The following is a 22,463-nucleotide window of genomic DNA, read 5'->3' as shown; positions in this document are numbered from 1 at the left end:
ATGCCCCAGGAAAGTATGAAAGGACTGCTCTTGTTCTCTGACAGACAGAGTGAGCAGCAATCCCCTCCTGTTTGCTGATTATACTGTAGTGCACTGGAAAGTATCTGCATTGTGTGACTGTAGGTCGGTATAGATTGACTTTAGAGAGCATTTCTACTTGATGTTAATGCAGATGAGTAGAGGCAAAAGAAATCCTGTAATGTTCAAATACAGTATTAGTGTGTGTTTCTTGGCACAGCCACGTTGATTAAATGTCTAGGCATAACACCAGAAAGTGATATGAAATGGAAATGACAAATGGTCAACTTTAACTTATTGGGAGAGTTCCAGGGAAGCATAATTCATGTGTAAAGGAGACCATGCACAGACCACTTGTGCATCCCATTCTTGAGCACTTCTCTAGTGTTTGAAATCATAAACAGGTCAAATTACAGGAAGAGCTCAAAGCAGTTCAAAGGCATGCTGCTAGATTTGCTATCAGTAGGTTTGATCAACACAGGAATATTATGGAAGTGCTCCATGAACTGAAATGAGAACCCCTGGAGGAAAGTCAATATTCTTTTTGAAAAACACTACTGAGAAAATGTAGAGAACCAGTATTTGCAGCTGACTGCAGAATGATTTTACTGCCACAAACACACATTTCATGTAAGGACTGTGAGGAAAAGATAAGAGAAATTAGGGCTCATACAGGAGCATATAGATAGCTCTTTTCCCCTCGCCTTGTTTGTGAGTTGAACAAGAAAGGGAATGAGGAGCTGTCTCTAGATGTAGAAGTAGAAGAGGTGTCTTTTATGACAGCATTTTGTAGTTGATTGAATGTACACCACACTGGGTGACAATCTATAACGACATACACTTCTGTAAAATTTGGAAGAATGGAGGTCACACCTGGAAGCAAGAACACAGAAACTGACATTTATAGTTGCTCTATCTTGTGGAGAAATGTTAGTCTCACAGTCTTGATACAGAAATAAAAGAAAGTCATATAACTATTTGGGCTTATGTTTACAAGAATAGTTGTCAGATTACATTTATCTTCAGGGTAAGTGACACAAATTTCTTGCAGTCTTATCATAACAGATGATACAAAAAACACAGAGCAGTCTCATTCAGTATTATCAAGATCTGCTGACAAAGTTGTTTCAAGATGTCAAACTGAAGCGGTGCAGAAGGATAGCAAAAGGTGTTAGAAAATTTTGTGACTGTATCATCTTTTAAACTGCCCAAGTCACTAGGCCTCTCTGCCTTCCCCAGATCTGCAGAATCTACACAGTAGAAAACTGTGAGTGAGTGTAATAGAAGTAAACTTCTGTCAGTGGCTTTCTTCCCCTTACAGCTGTTAATTAAAATAATGTCTCCTGAGGTAGTGAGTAATAAAAGCTTTCTTCTTTAATATAGTTCCTTACATGTTTCACAGATTTTGCATGGGCACTGCTGATGTGCTGAACTGTCTATATGACATATTTCAAGTACTTTTTTTAAACAGTTCTTGCCATATGACCTCTATTATTTCACTGCAGTACATACAAGATAGTTTGTGGTATAAAAAATTGAGATATCAGTTGTTCCAAAATATGTCTTTTTAACATAATATTACTGATAACAGTATAACTAAAGCCAGAGTAATACTTTTTAAATGGTGTTCTGCTTATAATAAGAGATTTTTTTTCGTTTCAGATTCTGATGGAATACCCATTCCAAAGTGGAGATGTTTTCTGAAAGGGATAAGTGTTACACATGTAATGCTGACATTTGTGCCGGCTACATACACGGACCTGAAAAATCTCATGCTTTCAGGAGATATTTGGATGACCAAAGACACCTTGGCGGTAAACATCTGGAACAATGTAGATGAAAATTTACATTTGGAACTTGTCAGTATTTCAAATAGTGAACAAAGGGTTAATGAGAAAGGAGCCATATATTCAAGTTTGGACAGGCTTAGCTCACTTGTAGATATTCCGCAAAAAGTAGCTGGTGGCTCCTCGGTCACAGCAACTACTCCAGCATCTTCATTGTCTCGTAGGTCATCATGTGATGCTTCACAAATCCATGGCAATATAGCTCATTTAAAACTTCAGGCTAGTGGAGAGTCATCTTGTGACTTTCTCAATGAAACACCGTTTCGTATACGAGCTAGTTCTCTGGATGCAGTAACAAAGCGAACAGTACGTGACATACCATATAAACTCTTCTTAAAAACAGGATCACTTACTGAAGATCTTGCTGCCACTGATGATTCGGTGCTAAGGAATAAGCATTCTGGTGGAGAGAACAGCAGTAGCTCAAAGATGGGTGTTTCATATCAACAGAAAACATTATTGCATAAGGCTGATGAGATACCATTGCTAAAAAGAAAACCATCATCTAATTCAACTAGTGAAAAGAATCAGAGTAGTGCTGAGGAGCGAAAACCTGTATATGGTTCAGTTACATTACCAGTCTATATGTATGACTGCTCACTCTCTGTTTTAATGGAAGCTCTAGTGTATAAAGATTCTGCTAATAAAGCAGTTAAAGATATTTATGATGATCAGCGGCGTAAAATTGAAGCTGAACTGTCAAGTGACTATCTTCCAAACTGTGAATTTGATATAAAGAGCAAGAAAACAGACGAAACTGTTTACAAACACTCCAATTCAGAATCAAAATCTGAAGACTCCGATTCTACTTTAGGTAACTTTATAATTCATTTTATCCTTCATAAACACTCAAAATTTTGTTAATAATATGCCTTTTCTACACAGTAACGGTATCAAGTATGAATAGAATTAGATGTAAGAAATACTGTTCATAAATACTGAAAACTACAAACTAGTTCAGCAGTAGTTCTAAAAATGAAGCACTGAAGTCAGAAATGTTGCAATCAACAATGGCTTTTTGAACAGAAAGCAAAGAGAAGAGAACATAGAAATGAGAGGAAACATTGTTACAAGAAGAGGAAGCCCAGGATACATATATCTAGTCATTATCCGATGAAAGCTAGTATCTTTGTTGTACAATACCAAAATTCATAGTGTTTCTTTGAACACTACTAGTGGCCTGATTTTGTTTTTTGCTACCCATCAATGCAGATTTGACAGTAACATTCCAAGCTGACAGTTAATCTGTGTCCAGTTTGGTATTGTTAACTATGCATCAAGTTGTCTTCGAGGACTAAAGGGAAAGATTTTATTTTTACAGTGAATGTTTTTTTGTTCTTTGATAAAATATGAGGGTTGTACCAAAAGTAAGGTTCCCAATGAGCTACAGCCTCAAGGGAAGGTGCTAGGCTAAATCTTATGACAGTGCCATGTGCAGTGATTCCCCCACTCTCGAGCCTGCCCGTTCGTTATTCGCTACGCCACTCAGTGTTGGCTTGGCACCCATCAGAGATGGAAGTGTTGATCGCCACTCCCACCAAGTGTGAGGTTCGAGCAGGAAGTTACCACCCATGCAGATTCGTCAGCAACTGACTGAGGCTTATGGTGAAGAGTGCATATCCATTTAGCACATCCGCGAATGGTGCAGGGCTTTTTCTGAGGGTTGCACGGAAGCTCACAATGAAGAACAGAGTGGAAGACCTACGGTTTCGGATGTGATTGTCCAGAAAATCAATAGTGAGCTGCTCAAAGATTGGAGGGTCACTGTCCATGAACTTGTTCAATGCATTCCTGAAGCTTCTCACAGCACAATTGAAAGAACTTTAACAGAAGCATTGGGTTATCGCAAGGTGTGTGCTCACTGGGCCCCTGGATGCTGACTGACGGACACAAGGAGCAACGCCTTGGCTGCACTTGCAAGTTTCTTCAACAGTGTGAGCTGGAAGGCAACAAGGAAAAGTTGTTGGACTTTATTGACATGGGAGATGGAATGTGGGTGTTTCATTTCAGCCCTGAAACAAAACATCAATCTCATCAGTGACATCACTCCAGTTCACTGCCACCAAAGAAATTCAAACAAATGCAGTTGGCAGGAATGGTTATGGCAGCTGTGTTTTAGGATTGGAAGTGGTACTCCTCATCGATTTCATGCAACTTGTGATGACAGTAAACTCATACAGATATTGTGAAACTTTGACCAAACTCCGGCAAGGAATCCAGAATCGTCAGAGAGGATGACTGAAGGAGGGAATAGTGCTTCTTCACGTCAATGCTCAACCCCAAGTCACTCGCCAAACACGAGCTTTTTAAGTAATTTGGGTGGACTGTTATGCCCCATCCCCCGTACAGCCAGGACTTAGCCCCCAACTGTTAGGTGGCAAACACTTTAAGAGCAACGACGAAGTCTGAGCAGAGGTCACACGCTTCCTAAATGGGTTGGTGGGAGACTGCTTCGACTTAGGAGCACAAAAGCTGGAGCACTGTCTTCAAAAGTGTGTTGAAAAAATGGAGACTATGTTGAAAAATAGACAAAAGTGTAAGCTTTTCAACAATGTACACTCCTGGAAATGGAAAAAAGAACACATTGACACCGGTGTGTCAGACCCACCATACTTGCTCCGGACACTGCGAGAGGGCTGTACAAGCAATGATCACACGCACGGCACAGCGGACACACCAGGAACCACGGTGTTGGCCGTCGAATGGCGCTAGCTGCGCAGCATTTGTGCACTGCCGCCGTCAGTGTCAGCCAGTTTGCCGTGGCATACGGAGCTCCATCGCAGTCTTTAACACTGGTAGCATGCCGCGACAGCGTGGACGTGAACCGTATGTGCAGTTGACGGACTTTGAGCGAGGGCGTATAGTGGGCATGCGGGAGGCCGGGTGGACGTACCGCCGAATTACTCAACACGTGGGGCGTGAGGTCTTCACAGTACATCGATGTTGTCGCCAGAGGTCGGCGGAAGGTGCACGTGCCCGTCGACCTGGGACCGGACTGCAGCGACGCACGGATGCACGCCAAGACCGTAGGATCCTACGCAGTGCCGTAGGGGACCGCACCGCCACTTCCCAGCAAATTAGGGACACTGTTGTTCCTGGGGTATCGGCGAGGACCATTCGCAACCGTCTCCATGAAGCTGGGCTACGGTCCCGCACACTGTTAGGCCGTCTTCCGCTCACGCCCCAACATCGTGCAGCCCGCCTCCAGTGGTGTCGCGACAGGCATGAATGGAGGGACGAATGGAGACGTGTCGTCTTCAGCGATGAGAGTCGCTTCTGCCTTGGTGCCAATGATGGTCGTATGCGTGTTTGGCGCCATGCAGGTGAGCGCCACAATCAGGACTGCATACGACCGAGGCACACAGGGCCAACACCCGGCATCATGGTGTGGGGAGCGATCTCCTACACTGGCCGTACACCACTGGTGATCGTCGAGGGGACGCTGAATAGTGCACGGTACATCCAAACCGTCATCGAACCCATCGTTCTACCATTCATAGACCGGCAAGGGAACTTGCTGTTCCAACAGGACAATGCACGTCCGCATGTATCCCGTGCCACCCAACGTGCTCTAGAAGGTGTAAGTCAACTACCCTGGCCAGCAAGATCTCCAGATCTGTCCCCCATTGAGCATGTTTGAGACTGGATGAAGCGTCGTCTCACGCGGTCTGCACGTCCAGCACGAACGCTGGTCCAACTGAGGCGCCAGGTGGAAATGGCATGGCAAGCCGTTCCACAGGATTACATCCAGCATCTCTACGATCGTCTCCATGGGAGAATAGCAGCCTGCATTGCTGCGAAAGGTGGATATACACTGTACTAGTGCCGACATTGTGCATGCTCTGTTGCCTGTGTCTATGTGCCTGTGGTTCTGTCAGTGTGATCATGTGATGTATCTGACCCCAGGAATGTGTCAATAAAGTTTCCCCTTCCTGGGACAATGAATTCACGGTGTTCTTATTTCAATTTCCAGGAGTGTATTAAAAAAAAAAAAAAAAAAAAAAAAAAAAAAACATGGGAACCTTACTCTTGGTACAACCCTCGTAACTTACTTTTCAGTGTAATTTTCTTTTAAACTGTTAGCAAAACATACTTTATTTTACAAATCTCAAATGGGTGGATTCCATCCTGGATCAAAGTTCTAAACCATTTGCAAAAATGGTGTTTTATGTTTGTTAGTGCTTCATTGTACTCAAAAAATTTTCCAGCCAAAAGCCAGTTTAAACATCAGAATGGGTGTAAGTCAGAGGAAGTAAAATATGCTGCACATATTTAATGTTGCAACAATTGGTACTTCAAGTGCCTTAGCCAATGCTGAAGCACCTTAGTGAAAAAGCTGCATTGTCCTGATAGTAGATGAGATGACTTTTTTCCCCATGTTTGAAATCGAGACCCATTTCTCATGTGTTTCTCTGCAGCTGATTCAAAACACTTGCATAATATTTGTTTTTTTTCTTTTTTCTTTGCACACCACTTAATAATGATAGTCCCTTTTGCACCCTATAAAACATTGGACATTATCTTTCTGGGAGATGAAGTTGTGTTCTGTTTTTTGCATGGCACTGGGTTGCACTCACTGCTGTGATTGCTGTTTCATTTGTGGTGTAATATGGTGGTCCCATCTACACTAATAAACTAGTGCTCAAGTGAATAGGATTCTAATTCAAATAGGTGAATACTGAGCAGTAGGTTTTAGCATTTGATTTTTACTAACATTTAGCAAGTGAAGCACCATCTTGCACTTGTTTTGTCTTGTATGTTAACCAGGGGCCCAGAAATGATGGAGAGGCTCAATCCCTGCCGCAGCCACAGTGGTCCACAACCCCACAACGACTACCGCAGTCCAATTCACCCCTCCACCGCCCCACACCGAATCACTCTTTCATGGTTATTGTGCAGTTTGGCCCCGGTGCGCCCCCCCCCCCCCCCCCCTCCCCACAAGGGGATGTCTCACACCAGACAAGTGTAACTGCTATATTTGCATGGTAGAGTAATGGTGGTGTACGTGTACGTGGAGAACTTGTTTGCCCAGCAATTGCCGACATAGTGTAGCTGGGGCAGAATAATGGGAACCAGCCCGCATTCGCCGAGGCAGATGGAAAACCACCTAAAAACCACCCACAGACTGGCCGGCTCACCGGACCTCGACACAAGTCCACTGGGCGAATTTGTGCCAGGGACCAGGCGCTCCTTCCCAATCCGGAAAGCCATGCGTTAGACCGCACGGCTAACCGGGCAGGCTATCTTGCACTTAGTTATCACATTCTTAATTCTTCATGCAAAATGTATCATACTGTTTCTTTTGATCATAATGTTTGACTGTCACTGATTGGCCAATACCATATTATTCATTTTCTTGACAGCGTCATTTGTGGTTGCAGTTTACACGTGTATCACTTCCAAGGAAAAAAAGGCAACTTTTGAATTTAGCTGCCTGTTCCATTGCAGTTGAAAGTGAAGGAGCAGTCCCTGCATAAAATTTCACCAAATTTGAATGGCTCTCCGAAAAAGGAATGTTATAATGGCAGGGTATTCCAGTTTTTCCATTGGAATTAAAGTGACACAATACAATTACTTTAAAAAGCTACATAATCAAAACTGTTTTGTAAATGAAGCTGACATATGACCGGCATGAGGCACCACACAGCCATATAACAGAAACAAAATTCCATTTACATCAAAACCGTCTCTTTGGCATTCCATGGACTTTTCACCACACCCTCATGACGAAAGACATATTCAGTGGATTTGCCACCAAGTGAGCCAGCCAAATGCAAGATTGTGAGTCAGGCTCCACTCTTGCCTGTTATGCACCAGTTCACCAGCAAGTTACTCATTTATCTTTTTCTGTGTTTTCTTTGAAGGTTAATTCCTAAATTTCATGTATTTTTTTCTGTTTAAGAGGTGTAGGCCCATGTCTGTGTAACTGTGAAGTGTAGACTCAGGCAGTCTGTAGTGCAGTTGTTATTCATCAGTTTGTTCTGAAGAGCCAGCAACTGTTTGTTTCAGCTTAGCCAGTCAGTCAGGCTCCATCCCTTGCTTGTTATGCACAGTAGACCAGCAAATTACATATTTATCTTTTTCTGTGTTTACTTCATAGTTTACTTCTTAAATCCCAAGTGTATTTTAGAGGTGTAATCTCATGTTTATGTAACTGTAAAGTGTACATCCATGCCATCTGGAGCACTGTTGTCATTCCTTTTGAGCGACCGATTACACAGCTCAGTAGGAGTTAGTCTCCATTGGTGACACATAAGGTGGGTAGCAGGATGCATATTTAGGTTTCTCTTCATGCCTTTATAGTTTACTTCTTAAGTTAGTCATGCTTGGGTGGGTAGGATGTGTGTGTGCTGTGTGCAGACTTGGGAGGAAATGATCGTATTTTGTGAACAGCTGAATGCACTTTAGGCTATGATCAGCTGTGTTGAGGCTGCTATTTTGGGTTGTAGCAGTGGTGGGGAATCTGGCGCATTGTGTGGGACACCTCAGGTGTCACTTGTTTTGCCTACGGGCCCTACTGCTGTGGCACTTCCCAGTGTATCCAATGTAGTGGATATGCCCTAGCCGCAGGGTGAGCGGTGATTGGTAAAGCATTTACGTCACTTGGGGCTGAGGGTCGCTGTGGAGTCTGGATATTTGGCCTTGCCCACTTGCCATGTGGATGGCAATTGGTCGCTGCTTAAACATGGTCTGAGCAGCCACATAGGTAGAGCAGTTTGCTAATTATCAAGAGCTCCAACACTAAGCACGTTATGGAGCCCCTTAAGAAAGTAGTATTAAGGGACAGAAAGAAAGCCAATGTGCACTTGGTTGTCTGCCAGGAGGCCTCATCCGAGATGTACCTTGCCTGTGGCTATCAAGCATGCAGGGTGCAGTCATCTGCAAGTTGTTGCTCACGTTAGCACCAGTGACACCTGTTGCTAGGGTTTTGAGGCCAACTTCAGTTCGTATGAGTGACTGTTGAAAGTTATGAAGACTGCTCCCCTCCTGTGCAGATTCCCATTAGAGTTCACAATTTGCAGCATTCTTCCCAGAGTTAATCGGGGTCCTTTGGTTTGGAACCTAGTAGAGGGTCTGAACCAAAGACTCGTCAACTCTGTGGCGATCTTGACTGCAGATTTCTGGAGTTGCGATATTGAGTGATGGACTGTAGGACTTCCTTTGATAGTTTAGGGTGCACTACACAAAGGAAGCAGCGACTCGGGTAGCAGGATGCGTGTGGACTGCACATTGAGGTTTTTTTAGGCTAGGCAGTAGTTCGATGTACTCTATTGAACAATCACTAGTCACCTCACAGGTAGCAAAATCAGAAATGTTCAGAGTGAAGATTCTTTGACTGTCAAAATTTTATTAGTAAATTGTCAAAGTATTCATAAAAAAGTTACTGAATTTACTATCAAACAAGAAATTTGGTATGCTCAAATTATTCCCAGGACTGAAAGCTGACTGAAACCAGAAATAGAAAGCTCTGAAACATTTGACAAGTCATGGAAAGTATATCAGAAGCATAGATTTGATGCCACAGAAGGAAAAGTGTTCATTGCTATTGATAGAAATATTGTCCTATTGAGGTCGAATTTGAGTTTGACTATAAAGCTATCTGGATGCATATAACAGGTCTAGGTGAATTCAGTCTAATTGTTGGATGTGTTTACTGGCCACCCAGTTCTGCTGTGACAGTTTTAGAATCATTCAAAGAAAGTATACACTCAGTAGCATGGAAACACCCAGAATGTGCAATATTATTTGGAAATGACTTTAACCTACCGAGTACAGACTGGGATTTTTATGGACTTATTATAGGGGGTTACAGACTTTCCGCCTGGTGAAGTACTTTTGAACATATTTTCTGAAAACTGTCTTGAATGGATAGTTAGACAACCCAGAAATATTTTAGACCTTGTAAGCACAAACAAGCCTAACCTTATCGACAGTGTCATTATTGAGACATGGATTAGTGATAATGATGCTAGAAAGAGCAGATAAACAGTTGTTAGTATCTTACTTTAACAGTGAATAGACATAATTTAGCTGCAGTATGATGTACATATAATAATTATGGGCAAAGTTTAAACAGATTCTAAACTGCACTCTCGGGAAAAATGTACTGAGTAAGTGGATTAAGGAAGAGAAAGACCCACTATGGTTTAATAACGTAATTCAGGAAATGCTGAGGAAGCAAAGACTGTTGCATCTCGGTTCAGAAGAGAAAGCACAAATGATGACAGGCAAAAGTTAGTAGAAATTCGTGCATCTGTACCAGGATCAATGCGCAGGGCATACAACAACCACAACTGTTATACCTTAGAAAAAGATCATGCCGAGAACGTGAGAAAGTTCTGGTCCTGTGTAAAATCACTAAGCAGCTTGAAGGCTGCTGTCCACCTGTGAGTGCACCAGAGAATATGTGCCTTTAAACTGGATATGGTATGCTATAACTGAACGTAAACGTAGTAGTCACCCTCCAGCTGGGCAAGCATGCATCCTAGAAAATTGCATGACTCCTTACTCTGTAGGGATTAGGTTGCATATTATCACCTTTGGTCCAGTCAACACGAATGCCACATGGCATGCAGAATACTTTGTCAATAAAATTGATGACTAAACACTTAAATGAAGTGCACAGATAAAGAATTAAAAATAATGATAAAAGATAAATTTACCTCATGGGATAAATAATGTTGGCGAAATGCACTGACTTGCAGTATTTGTTTCAAGTAAAGAACCCTTAAAGAAATCACGTATGAACTGTGCCCATATAATTCTATTACAAATAAGAGTTTCTTAATAACTGATGAAAATAAATAAAATAATGAGCAGCAATCAAAGTGATTGGCAATGTTCCGTGCTCTATTTATAGTTAAAATTCATACCGTAAGTACACTGAAGTGACAAAAGACATTGAATAGTGATGCACAAATACAGTTGGCAGTAGTATCATGTACACAAGGTATGAAAGGACAGCGCATTGGTGGAGCTTTCATTTCTACTCAGCTGATTCATGTGAAAAGGTTTCCAATGTGATTATGGCTGCATGATGAGAATGAACAGACTTTGAACATGGATTGCTAGATGGAGCTAAATTCATGGGACACTCCATTCTGAAATCATTAGGGAATTTAATATTCCAAGATCCACAATGTCAAGAGTGTGCTGAGAAAGCCAAATTTCAGACATGGATAATGCAGTGGCTGATAGCCTTCACTTAACGATTGAGAGCAGTGGTGTTTGCGTGGTGTTGTGGTGCTGACAGACAAGCAACAATGCATGAAAGTACTGCAGAAATCATTGTGGGGCATATGACAGATGCATCTGTTTGGGCAGTGTGGTGAAATTTGTCATTAATGGGCTATGGCAGCAGATGACCGAAGTGAGTGCCTTTGCTAACAGCAAGACATTGCCTACAACACCTTTTCTGGACTCATGAGCATATCAGTAGGACCCTAGATGACTGGAAAACCATGGCCTGGTCAGATGAGTCCTGATTTCAGTTGGTAAGAGCTGATACTTATGATTCAGATGTGCCGCAGACTCCATGAAACCATGGACTCGAGTTGTCAACAGTGCACTGTGCAAGTTGGTGGTGGCTCCATAATGGTGTTTGCTGTGCTTATGTGGAATGGGCTGGTTCCTTTGGTCCAGCTGAACTGATCATTGACTGGACATGGTTATGTTCAGCTATTTGGAGACCATTTGCAGCCATTCATGGAAGTCATGTTCCCAAACAACAGTGGAATTTTTATGAGTGACAATGTGCCATATCACTAGGCCACAACTATTTGTGATTGGTTTGAAGAACATTCTGGACCCATCGAACATTTCTTGGACATAATCAAGAGGTCACTTCATACACAACATCCTGCACCAGTAACACTTTCACAATTGTGGATGTCTGTAGAGGCAGCCTGGCTTAATATTTCTGCCAGTGACTTCCAGTGACTTGTTGAGTCCATGCCTCATGAAGTTGCTGCATATTGCTTGGCAAAAGGAGGTGTGCCACGCTATTAGGAGGTATCCCATGACTTGTTTCACCTTAGTGTAAGTCATTATTGCAATCACCAGCTACCTACGGAAGCATTCTGTCCACAGTCACAGGTATGATATTGAAGCCTGTCACTAACAGAAGTACTACTACTGTTTGCATCTAGTGCCTTTAAAAGTTCAATGCAATAACCAAAATTTAGCACAGTCCAAAAAAGTGGAAATACCTAAGCACTCTAAGCACATGCAGCACACTGAGCACCCGACATCTCACTAATCTTACCACAAAGTACCAGTGAATCACATCAGAGAAACAACATCTGCCAGAAACCCATGAGACTTGCTCTGCCTTCTCATTTAAAGCCTCGGTCACATGACCTACTGCTGTATATGAAACACAAGCTTCCCTATGCTGAAGTATTATACCTCTACTTGTCCATCTGCTTGATACAATTTGAAATGAGACTCGTACGACCAGGCAACATTTTTTTAGTCACCAACAGTCCAATGTCAGTGTTGATGCACCCAGGTGAGGCATAAAGCCTTGTGTCATGCAGTCATCAAGGGTACATGAGCAGGTCTTTGGCTCCAAAAGCCATATGAATGATGTTTCATTGAATGGTTTGCACGCTGAAACTTGTTGATGGACCAGCATTGAAATCTGTAGCAATTTTTAAATCTGCAGTAATTTGCAGAAGGGTTGCACTTCTGTCAAGTTCAGCGATTCTCTTCGGTCCTCGTTGGTCCCGTTCTTGCAGGATCTTTTTCCATCTGCAGTGATGTCAAAGAGTTGATGTTTTACCAGATTCATGATATTAACGGTACACTCGTGAAATGGTCATATAGGAAAATCCCCACTTCATCGCTACCTCAGAGATGCTGTCCTATCACTTGTTCACCAACTTTAACACTACGTTCAAACTCACTTAAATCTTGACAACCTGCCATTATAGCAGCAGTAGCAGATCTAAGAACTGCACCAGACACTTGTTGTCTTAGATAGGCGTTGCTGACTGCAACGCCGTATTCTGCCTGTTTACATACCTATGCTGATTTCTTTGGTGCTTCAGTTTATTTATACTCACAGCTTCTTACATATCATTGTCATGTTCATTGTGCAAATAGTTGTAAGTTTTCAACAGAAATAATGTAAATTACATTTGTACTGACTGTAGTCCCAGTTCAAGTCGAATGCATGACTGACTTACGCATATTGTTGCAGTGCCGTACTGGTCAAACCAAACACTGTTAACATGAATAACTATAACAAAATCTATTTGCGGTAATAATGACTGCATGGTACTTATTGTAAATGGAGCAAGCTGCTGCTAATAATTTATGTACATGTGGAGAACTCTGTTTTGGCCAATGTTTCAACAACAGTAAATAATAATTTGTTGAATAATGTTTAAGAGAGCTGATCAACAAAGAGTGAGACTGAATTATTCCACTAGCTCCAATGATAGTTTCCTATCTGTACCATGAATACTTGAAAAAAGTTGATTTTTACGTGTATTCGATAGGTTGGTAGTAATACTCTAATTTGTAGATGCTCCTTGTATTTCGCATAACAGACAATGAAGGTGGTGTGAGAGGAGCAGTATGGCACAATAAAATTATGTGTTCATTTAAGCCATACAGCCACCATACAGCAAGGTGGGTCTGGTGTTTTGGCGTCTGCTGTGACTGAAGTCAGATTTAACACAGCTGCTGTGGTTGTTCATGAGGATCGCCATATAACATTACATAGCCTCAGTGAAGTGTTGAGAATTTAATATGGCAGTGTCTTAATGATCATGCATGATCATCTCCATATGACCTGCATTTGTGCCCATTATGTGTCACATCTATTGACTCCCAAACAACAGGCTGTCCAACAAGCTGTGAGGTGCTGTGCCTCTTTGCTGATGGAGGGAATGCTTTTCTGGAATTAATGATCACTGATGATGAGTCGTGGCTGCATTATTATCATCCTGAAGAAAAGTGAGCCAGCACAATGTGAAAATCGCAAGGTTCTCTAACACCAAAAAAAGTGAAAGTTGTTCTGTCAGCAGGGAAAGTGATGATGGTTACATTTTTGATTGTCATGGAATGATTTACCAGCATCCAATTCCCCAAAACACTACTGTTACAGCAGCATATTACACGTCAGTATTGGCTAAACTGAGGAAGCACATTTTAAGGACAAAACCAGATCTTTCTTGGACTGGGTGATGACTTCACCATGACAATGTGAGGCCTCACATTGATAATCAAGTCCTGAACTCCCTGGCTCAATTCAGAATTACCTGTGTACCACATGCCCCATATAGCCCTGATCCTATGATTTTTTTTTATTCCCATCACTAACAGCTAAACTTCGGGCCATTCAATTTGAGAACTCTGAAGCAGTGCTCAAAAAAAAGTGAAGCAGTTCACAGGGACCTGACAAAGAATGATCTGCACCATGTGTTTGAGTACTGACAGAGCCACTATAAAAATACATTGAAGTACGAGGGAGTACTTTGAAAAAGATCATGTCAGCACTGAAATGCGGTAATAAACATCTGTGGAAAAAAATTCAGTGTCATTCTTTGTTGATCAGTCTTCGTATATGCAATAATTGCATCACCAAAAATCACCATCTAACTAATGTCAATACCTTTTCACTGGTGTGCCAGTGGGAATGAACATGATACAGAAGCATCCCTTTACATACTGGCTTCTGGCATGTAGTGTCAACAGTGGGAGTGCTCACTAGGATTCACTCTTTGTTTCATAATTTTCTTTCTTTCCATGGTTGTCATTACATTGTAATCTTCACTTTTCTTCACTCACTTTTTACTATTATTTTCACTTTCCATGAGTTTCTCTTTTCTGTTGATTTAGGTAATATTTTCCTTCATTTTTTAAATTTTTATTATAATTATTCAACTTTTGTCATTCTTATTGCATAGCTACTGACTTCAGTCTCCTTTTGCAGATAAATTCTCTTTGACAAGTCGGCATCTTGAACTCACATTTCCTATTTTCAACTTTTCACATTCTTGCCATTCCATGTGATGCTTTCTTTATGCCAACATTCCATTCTTTTTGCCACTTGACATGGGATTTTTGAAAAAACTGACCAAGTGTAATTCCCACACTTTGTTCCAATTTAGTCCTCTTGCTCATTAACTTAAGTCTGGAATAATTTCATCTCAAATGTATCATATGTTTCATTAACACAGTTCTGACTGCTGTCATAGCTTTTCAGATATATTTTGTGCACCATTCCAGTTTATCATTGAAATTTGCATATCATGATATAATTATCAAATAAAAATAAAAATAAGTTCTATGTGTCACACAACAGCACACTCAAGTGTAAAAAATAGGTTACACAAATACTAGTTTTCATAACCAGACTTCTACCATTTGACAAAAGTGAGGAAAAGCTTGGAGATAACATGACTTATTCAAGAACTATGTGAAGAATCCCGCAACACTCAAAATCAAATATTTTGTGATATTTAGTTTGTGCCTTGTAGCTGACTCTGCTAACGTTTGATAAACAGAATTTTTATTGAAACTTCCTGGCAGATTAAAACTGTGTGCCCGACCAAGACTCGAACTCGGGACCTTTGCCTTTCACGGGCAAGTGCTCTACCATCTGAGCTACCAAAGCACGACTCACGCCCGGTCGTCACAGCTTTACTTCTGCCAGTATCTCGTCTCCTACCTTCCAAACTTTACAGAAGCTCTTCTGCGAACCTTGCAGAACTAGCACTCCTGAAAGAAAGGATACTGCAGAGACATGGCTTAGCCACAGCCTGGGGGATGTTTCCAGAATGAGATTTTCACTCTGCAGCGGAGTGTGCGCTGATATGAAACTTCCTGGCAGATTAAAACTGTGTGCCTGACCGAGACTCGAACTCTGGACCTTTGCCTTTCGCGGGCAAGTGCTCTACCATCTGAGCTACCAAAGCACGACTCACGCCCGGTCCTCACAGCTTTACTTCTGCCAGTATCTCGTCTCCTACCTTCCAAACTTTACAGAAGCTTTTCTGCGAACCTTGCAGAACTAGCACTCCTGAAAGAAAGGATACTGTGGAGACATGGCTTAGCCACAGCCTGGGGGATGTTTCCAGAATGAGATTTTCACTCTGCAGCGGAGTGTGCGCTGATATGAAACTTCCTGGCAGATTAAAACTGTGTGCCCGACCGAGACTCGAACTCGGGACCTTTGCCTTTCATGGGCAAGTGCTCTACCATCTGAGCTACCAAAGCACGACTCACGCCCAGTCCTCACAGCTTTACTTCTGCCAGTATCTCGTCTCCTACCTTCCAAACTTTACAGAAGCTTTTCTGCGAACCTTGCAGAACTAGCACTCCTGAAAGAAAGGATACTGCGGAGACATGGCTTAGCCACAGCCTGGGGGATGTTTCCAGAATGAGATTTTCACTCTGCAGCGGAGTGTGCGCTGCAGAGTGAAAATCTCATTCTGGAAACATCCCTCAGGCTGTGGCTAAGCCATGTCTCCGCAGTATCCTTTCTTTCAGGAGTGCTAGTTCTGCAAGGTTCGCAGAAGAGCTTCTGTAAAGTTTGGAAGGTAGGAGACAAGGTACTGGCGGAATTAAAGCTGTGAGGACCGGGCGTGAGTCGTGCTTTGGTAACTCAGATGGTAGAGCACTTGCCCGCGAAAGGCAAAGGTCCCGAGTTCGAGTCTCGGTCGGGCACACAGTTTTAATCTGCCAGGAAGTTTCATATCAGCGCACACTCCGCTGCAGAGTGAAAATCTCATTCTAGAATTTTTATTTTTCTAATTTTACTGTGATTTCATTTTTGGCCATTTTTTCTGTACAGATATGACACACATTTTATTAATTCATTCATTATTGAATTTTGCCTTGTGAATAAACTATCAGAGTATTGTATTTGTATACGCATTGTAGTTTTTAGTTTCACGGCTTTCCAGCCACTAGAAAACTGCCCATTCCAGTTCATATATCTAAGACTTGCTTTTCAGGAGCACTGAAATAAAGGAGTATACTATTTCAGTAAACATTTCATGAGATGTTTTTCATCAGAGATCATCTGTTACAACAGACAGAAAACTGTCAATTGATATTTTAACCATCACATACCATTTCTGTTCATACAGATCAAGACTGAGAGAGCTGTCTAGTTTGTGATTCTTAAATATAACAATGAAAACAATCAATTTTTGACAATGTAATGTAACTGGATAGTTACATAATCCAGTTACATTGTTCTTCCTTAAGGTGTAAATAAAATTAAGTGAATTTAATCTACTTTTTTCATCCTGTTGAGGAAGTGGTCACTGTTTCAATCCTGGAACAAAAATTTCAAGATGAGTCAAGAAACATTACCTCATAGACAAATTGTGCATTATGACTATGGTGACACTGTGTGATTCTGGTTTCTTTAAAAAGTGAAAGATCTTTACAATTTTTATTTTATTGGTTTTTTGTACATTAATTACATTTATTGGGAAAGTACTTCCCACTTGTTCCAACTACATTTTATTCTTTTATGTACATGAGCAGCTAAGGGATGTTTGGCATATTCTCTGGACCCCAGTAATTCTTCTCCTTGTAATCATGGTACAAATCACAATAAGCATCTCTGTAGTAAAAATGAAGTATGTATGTTGAGAACTCGGTTTGATGAACTAAAGAATAGTTTTACCATTACAATCAGCATATTGTATTTTGCAGAAATTTGGAGGCTGACAGTTGCTACTTTACCTAGTCTTTCTCCCTTTATTGCTTTCCTCTAAAGCTAGTGCATCCTATTTGCTACATCATCATATTAATATGACATTTCTTCATTTCAGACAGGCCTACTCTAAAACAACACTGCAAATTAATTAGTTTGGCATTCTATAGATGCTATGTTTACACAGTATTTAAATCATTGCGGCAGAGTTATGTTATGCATGGAGCAGATATTCAGGCTGCAGTTGCTGAATGTGAAGAAAATTTGATTGAGATTAATATAACAAGTTTCTTGATGGTGAGTATATATTCTAGTATGTATTCTAATTATATCTTTTGACACAAAGAAAGGATAATTTCAATAAATGTTCTGCATTCTGGCAAATTTTTTTGGAAGTTAATAGATTAAATTGTACTAAAGATAAAGTCATCTTCGACCTGAGGGATGACTTGAAAACAACAGGTTTTAAGAGACATGGTTCTACTGCAGGTAGCATGTCCTTACCTTCTTTGGGCCTTCGAATAGGTTTACCCAGCCAATTATAGATGAACCTACAGTTTAATCTAGACTGTGATCTCTGGTGGAATTTGACATTTTTCACATTAACAAATTATTCCCAGATAGAAAAGAAGTAATATAAAGAGCAATCAAATGAAAACAAGATAGTTGGAGGAAATTGGATGAACTGTTTATTAATTCACAATTAATTGCCATATGTGTTAACACATTTATCCCTTTGTGAGACAAGGTGACCATTGCCTTCATGGAAAAATGTTTGCAGTTGCCTACAGAATCACGATTGTACCCAGGCTTGCACCTCTTCATCCAAAGCAAATCGACAGCTATGAATGTCTGTCTTCAGGACTCCAAAGATATGGAAATTGTGTGGAGGAGAGATCAGGACTGTGTGGAGGATGTGTAAGGGCTTCCCAGCAAAACTTCTGCAGTGTAGTCAATAGAACCTTGGCAGCATGTGGGCAGGTATTACTCTGAAATATAATGTTGCCAGGGTTGTTCGAGTACACTGTAGAAATTTCACTGGGAAGCCCTTACACATTGTCCATACAGTCCTGGTCTCTCCCAATGCGATTTCCGTGTTCTTTGAACCCTGAAGAAAGACATTCATGGCCATTGATTTACTTTGGACAAATAGGTGCACGTGTGGGTACAATCATGATTCCTTAGGAAACATTTTTCCATGAAGGCACTAACTGTCTTGTATCACTGTTGGATAAATGCATTAACAGTTATGGCAATTACTTCTGAATTAATAGTTTACTTGCTTTTTTTTCATTTGTCTCATTTTCATTTGACTGATAGAAAAATCCTAGGATCTGTGAGCTTCCTACCACCTTGATGGAAGTGAAGCTCACACAGGGAGTGAGGACTGATGTTAATTCTTGGAATCACCAAATGTAGTCATAATGTTGCTCCTTCACACTATTAGAAATATCAGCATTAATCAAATCATGTGCTACATGTACCATTAAACTATTACTAAACTGGTACAACGTACATTAACCATTTTAGTGCCAAATACGATCTGATCGTGATCCAGATTTTCGGCGAAAAATGCCAGTAACGATCTGATCGTGATGCCTTTCTCATTCATTTTTTCCGCGCTTGAAGGCAAAGTTGTTAGTATTTCCTAGCGAATGAGAAAGGCATCACGATCAGATCGTTACTGGCATTTTTCGCCGAAAATCTGGATCACGATCAGATCGTATTTGGCACTAAAAGGGTTAACAAAAATTAACGTTTTCTCACTGTGAAATACTTGTTGCAGACAATACACATGCGCCCTGCCCTGTGACCAACTACAAAGTGCTCATCACACTTGATGACAATGTAGCTGTTGCTGTTTACATTATTTAGCACATATTCTATATGTTAACTACTAGGTTTATCAGTTTTAATTTCAAGTACAACAGCTACTGCATTATAACTTCATAGACTTACATAGTGTCAGACCGCATAGCTTTGGATTTGTACTCTGGCACGTAGCAATAAGTCACAGAACCAAGGAATTAATATGTAGTGCATTTACACCTTAAAATTGTGCTGTAAGAGAAGGAAATGATCCATGTTTTGTATCTACAAGCACGTTTATGCTCTACAAGCTTAATATATTGCTGGTGGAGAATAATGATGATAGCTTTGTTTGGACATCTCTTGTAGCATTCTCGAATTGTGCAAGATAAAACATTTCATCGATGTTCTGTGTATGCCACCACTTAACCTTTTTGTGGCTGCGAGGTCCGAACATCCTGCCTGCCTGGCCGGCTGACAGGGCTGACATCTTGTGCGCCTTGTCAGCGTACGGCTGACTAAGCCCATGACTGCTGCAGACTACAGCAGGGAACATGCCACTGTGGACTAACTGTACATTTTGCTGCACTTAGAACCACTCTTTGATAATGTGCTTTACAAAATCGGTATCACACTCTAATGTCAAAGTGGTAGCAATTTCCAATAACCATGAAGGAGAACTTCAAAACTAACTCACACTCACTGTTGTATGTTTATCCTGAATTGAGAGAATGATATCTTAGAAAAATGATAAAAACATTTGTATTTGTTATTGAAAAATTCTATAACTTGAGATTTGCACTACCAATATATTTGCCTTTAATGTTATTAACATCAGAAAAATACATTTCAAGATATATAATTTTAAAAGAGGGCTGTACCTGGTGAAGACACCCAAAACTCTGATAAACTGGTCTTACAACAATCTTAAATAAATAACTATTAGTCAACATTAAAAGTAAATTGGCTCATTTGTAATTAAAGTCTAAACTCAGATCTCTGCAGTGGAAATTTGACAATAAGATTGTAGCTGCTTCCTTTCCACTGTTTTCTCTTCCTGTGTGTCACATTCAGTCCAGTTTAACCTTGTGGTTTTTCATCCTCGTTTTTGATGCAGGCTTTGAATTGCTTTTTTAAAATTTTTATTCCGTTTATTTTCCTTTTCTTGAAACATACACATTTACTGAAACTAACTAATATTTCCTTAGTGTGTGATATTTTTCAAACCATGGCACCATGCAAAGAGCCACATCACACATAATGCATCTTATGCATGTCAGTTTTCGCTATGCATTAGCAGCACATGCTACACAGCATCTCTGTGGATTTTCCTTTTTCTCTATTGCTCCAAGAAATCCTGGATAATGCCCTACTTTATTTTGCTGTTGAAATGGAGTTTCTTGCTTTGGTGTCCATGGGATCTCAGTTTTACATGTTTGCCCGTGCAATTTATCCAGCAGTTGGTGGATTAGTTCCAAGTGGAATTTCAGTAGTGGTGTTTCCTGTTTCTTCTTTGTTTCAAAAATTGTTTTTACATTTAGTACACACTGACGAATCAAAACAGTAGCTGCTTGTACCACTCCTTTCCCTTTAGAATACATTCTACAGGGCTTAACATCATGTTTGTCTTATCAACAGTGCCCATTGTCTTATTGTAGCACACTACTCAAGTTGGCTTCAATTTATTTTGTCCCATTTTCTGTTCCTTCTTCTAAGTTTCAACAAAATCTGGTCCATTTATGGTTGAAAGCATCCAAACTCCTTTGTTTTCCTTTCATTTTAGAGCCAACAGTGTTCCATAGGACTTGAATTGTATATCCTTTTTTTTCAGTTTGTCAGGCAATGGTGGCAAATTTTCCCTGTTTGTGAAACAGGATTGACCCAGTGCATGACTTGTAAGTGGAAAGGGTCCAGGAGCAGGTAAAAGCTGTAGCACTTTCCAACATTACCAAGAAGAGCAGATGATGAGTTCACTGGCTGGAATGTTGAAATGTGGACTACAGCGAGTTGCCATTCTGGTGTGCTTGTTTACCTGCTCCTATGCCTGAGCATTCAGGAATGCCCTTAGACATCAGGTCTTGCTACCTGCCTAGCATAAATGAACGCCCTTAGCCATCTGGACATTCTACCAGGTGGGAATACACGTATACCCTTACCCATCTGGTTGTTTTACGTGCTTTGGCATACATGTATGCCTGTAACCATGAAAGGATAACTCAGGGGCTTAAAGCATTGGACCTGGAGTGAGGTTAAAAATCTCAAACAGTTAACCTGATTTGTGTGTTTCATGGTTTTCCTTATTCATGATCTGCAGCTAGCAGGGTTTCCCTTTTTATCACACCAAAAAGTTGCTTTTTCTGTCAGAGCCATATGTAAAAAAGACATATGTTTGTGATTTTTTCCAGTGCACTTTTGAAATGTTTTGCTAACAATAACAAGAAAACTGCAGAACTTTTCTATGAGAAAACCTATTACTGTACACCAAATGTAAACCACAAAGAAGTCTTTCAACTGGCAGTGATTGATACTGTACCATTTGCAAAATATATGGGATTCAACACAATGTATGCTAAAAAATAAATTTAATTATTTGGGCACAAAACACTGGTTATTAAAAAAGGCATTATTCACAACCAGATTCCTTTCAAGCATCATTGTGTGAATGTTTAATAATATACAGCATCGAGATTGTCATTTCAAATGAGTTTTTGTTCAGCAAAATACATCCTGTCTTCTGATTCACAAACTGTATCAAAATGACAAACTCTTTGTTGAATATTTCAGTGGTACCTTACGTCATGCGTTAGTGAGGTGGCGTAGTTGTAACCTACTGGGGTTGTAATTAGTGGAAGTGAGATTAAAATCCCTGGTTTTGGATTTTGATGGTTTTCCTGAATCTTTGTTATAACCTTTAATCACCAATAATTGCATGGATATTCAAACACACTCACTTAGAAACAATAGCTGGTTACATGATAACAACTCAGTATCTCTCATTCGACTGCCGTGCCGTGACATGCGGCCGGCACCATTTGTAGCTAGGTGGTGCTCCTGCGCTCAGCTGAGTTGCGGAGTGCCTCTATCGCCGTTTGCACGCACTGTCGTGG

At 40.7% G+C, this 22,463-nt stretch overlaps 1 protein-coding gene across 1 annotated transcript in view; it reads left to right on the top strand.

Annotated features, from left to right (window-relative positions):
* LOC126471204 (KICSTOR complex protein SZT2-like) overlaps positions 1-22,463 on the top strand; it is a 525,225-nt gene that overhangs the window by 226,695 nt on the left and 276,067 nt on the right. Inside the window, exons 6-7 of the mRNA XM_050099318.1 lie at positions 1,681-2,679; positions 17,666-17,844. Coding sequence (XP_049955275.1) covers positions 1,681-2,679; positions 17,666-17,844 — 1,178 coding nt within the window. The remainder of the gene's footprint in view (positions 1-1,680; positions 2,680-17,665; positions 17,845-22,463) is intronic.

This window comes from Schistocerca serialis, chromosome 3, assembly GCF_023864345.2.
Source record: "Schistocerca serialis cubense isolate TAMUIC-IGC-003099 chromosome 3, iqSchSeri2.2, whole genome shotgun sequence".
NCBI classification, from domain to species: domain Eukaryota; kingdom Metazoa; phylum Arthropoda; class Insecta; order Orthoptera; family Acrididae; genus Schistocerca; species Schistocerca serialis.
Note: the sequence above shows the minus strand (reverse complement) of the source record. Positions and strands in the feature narration are given on the sequence as shown.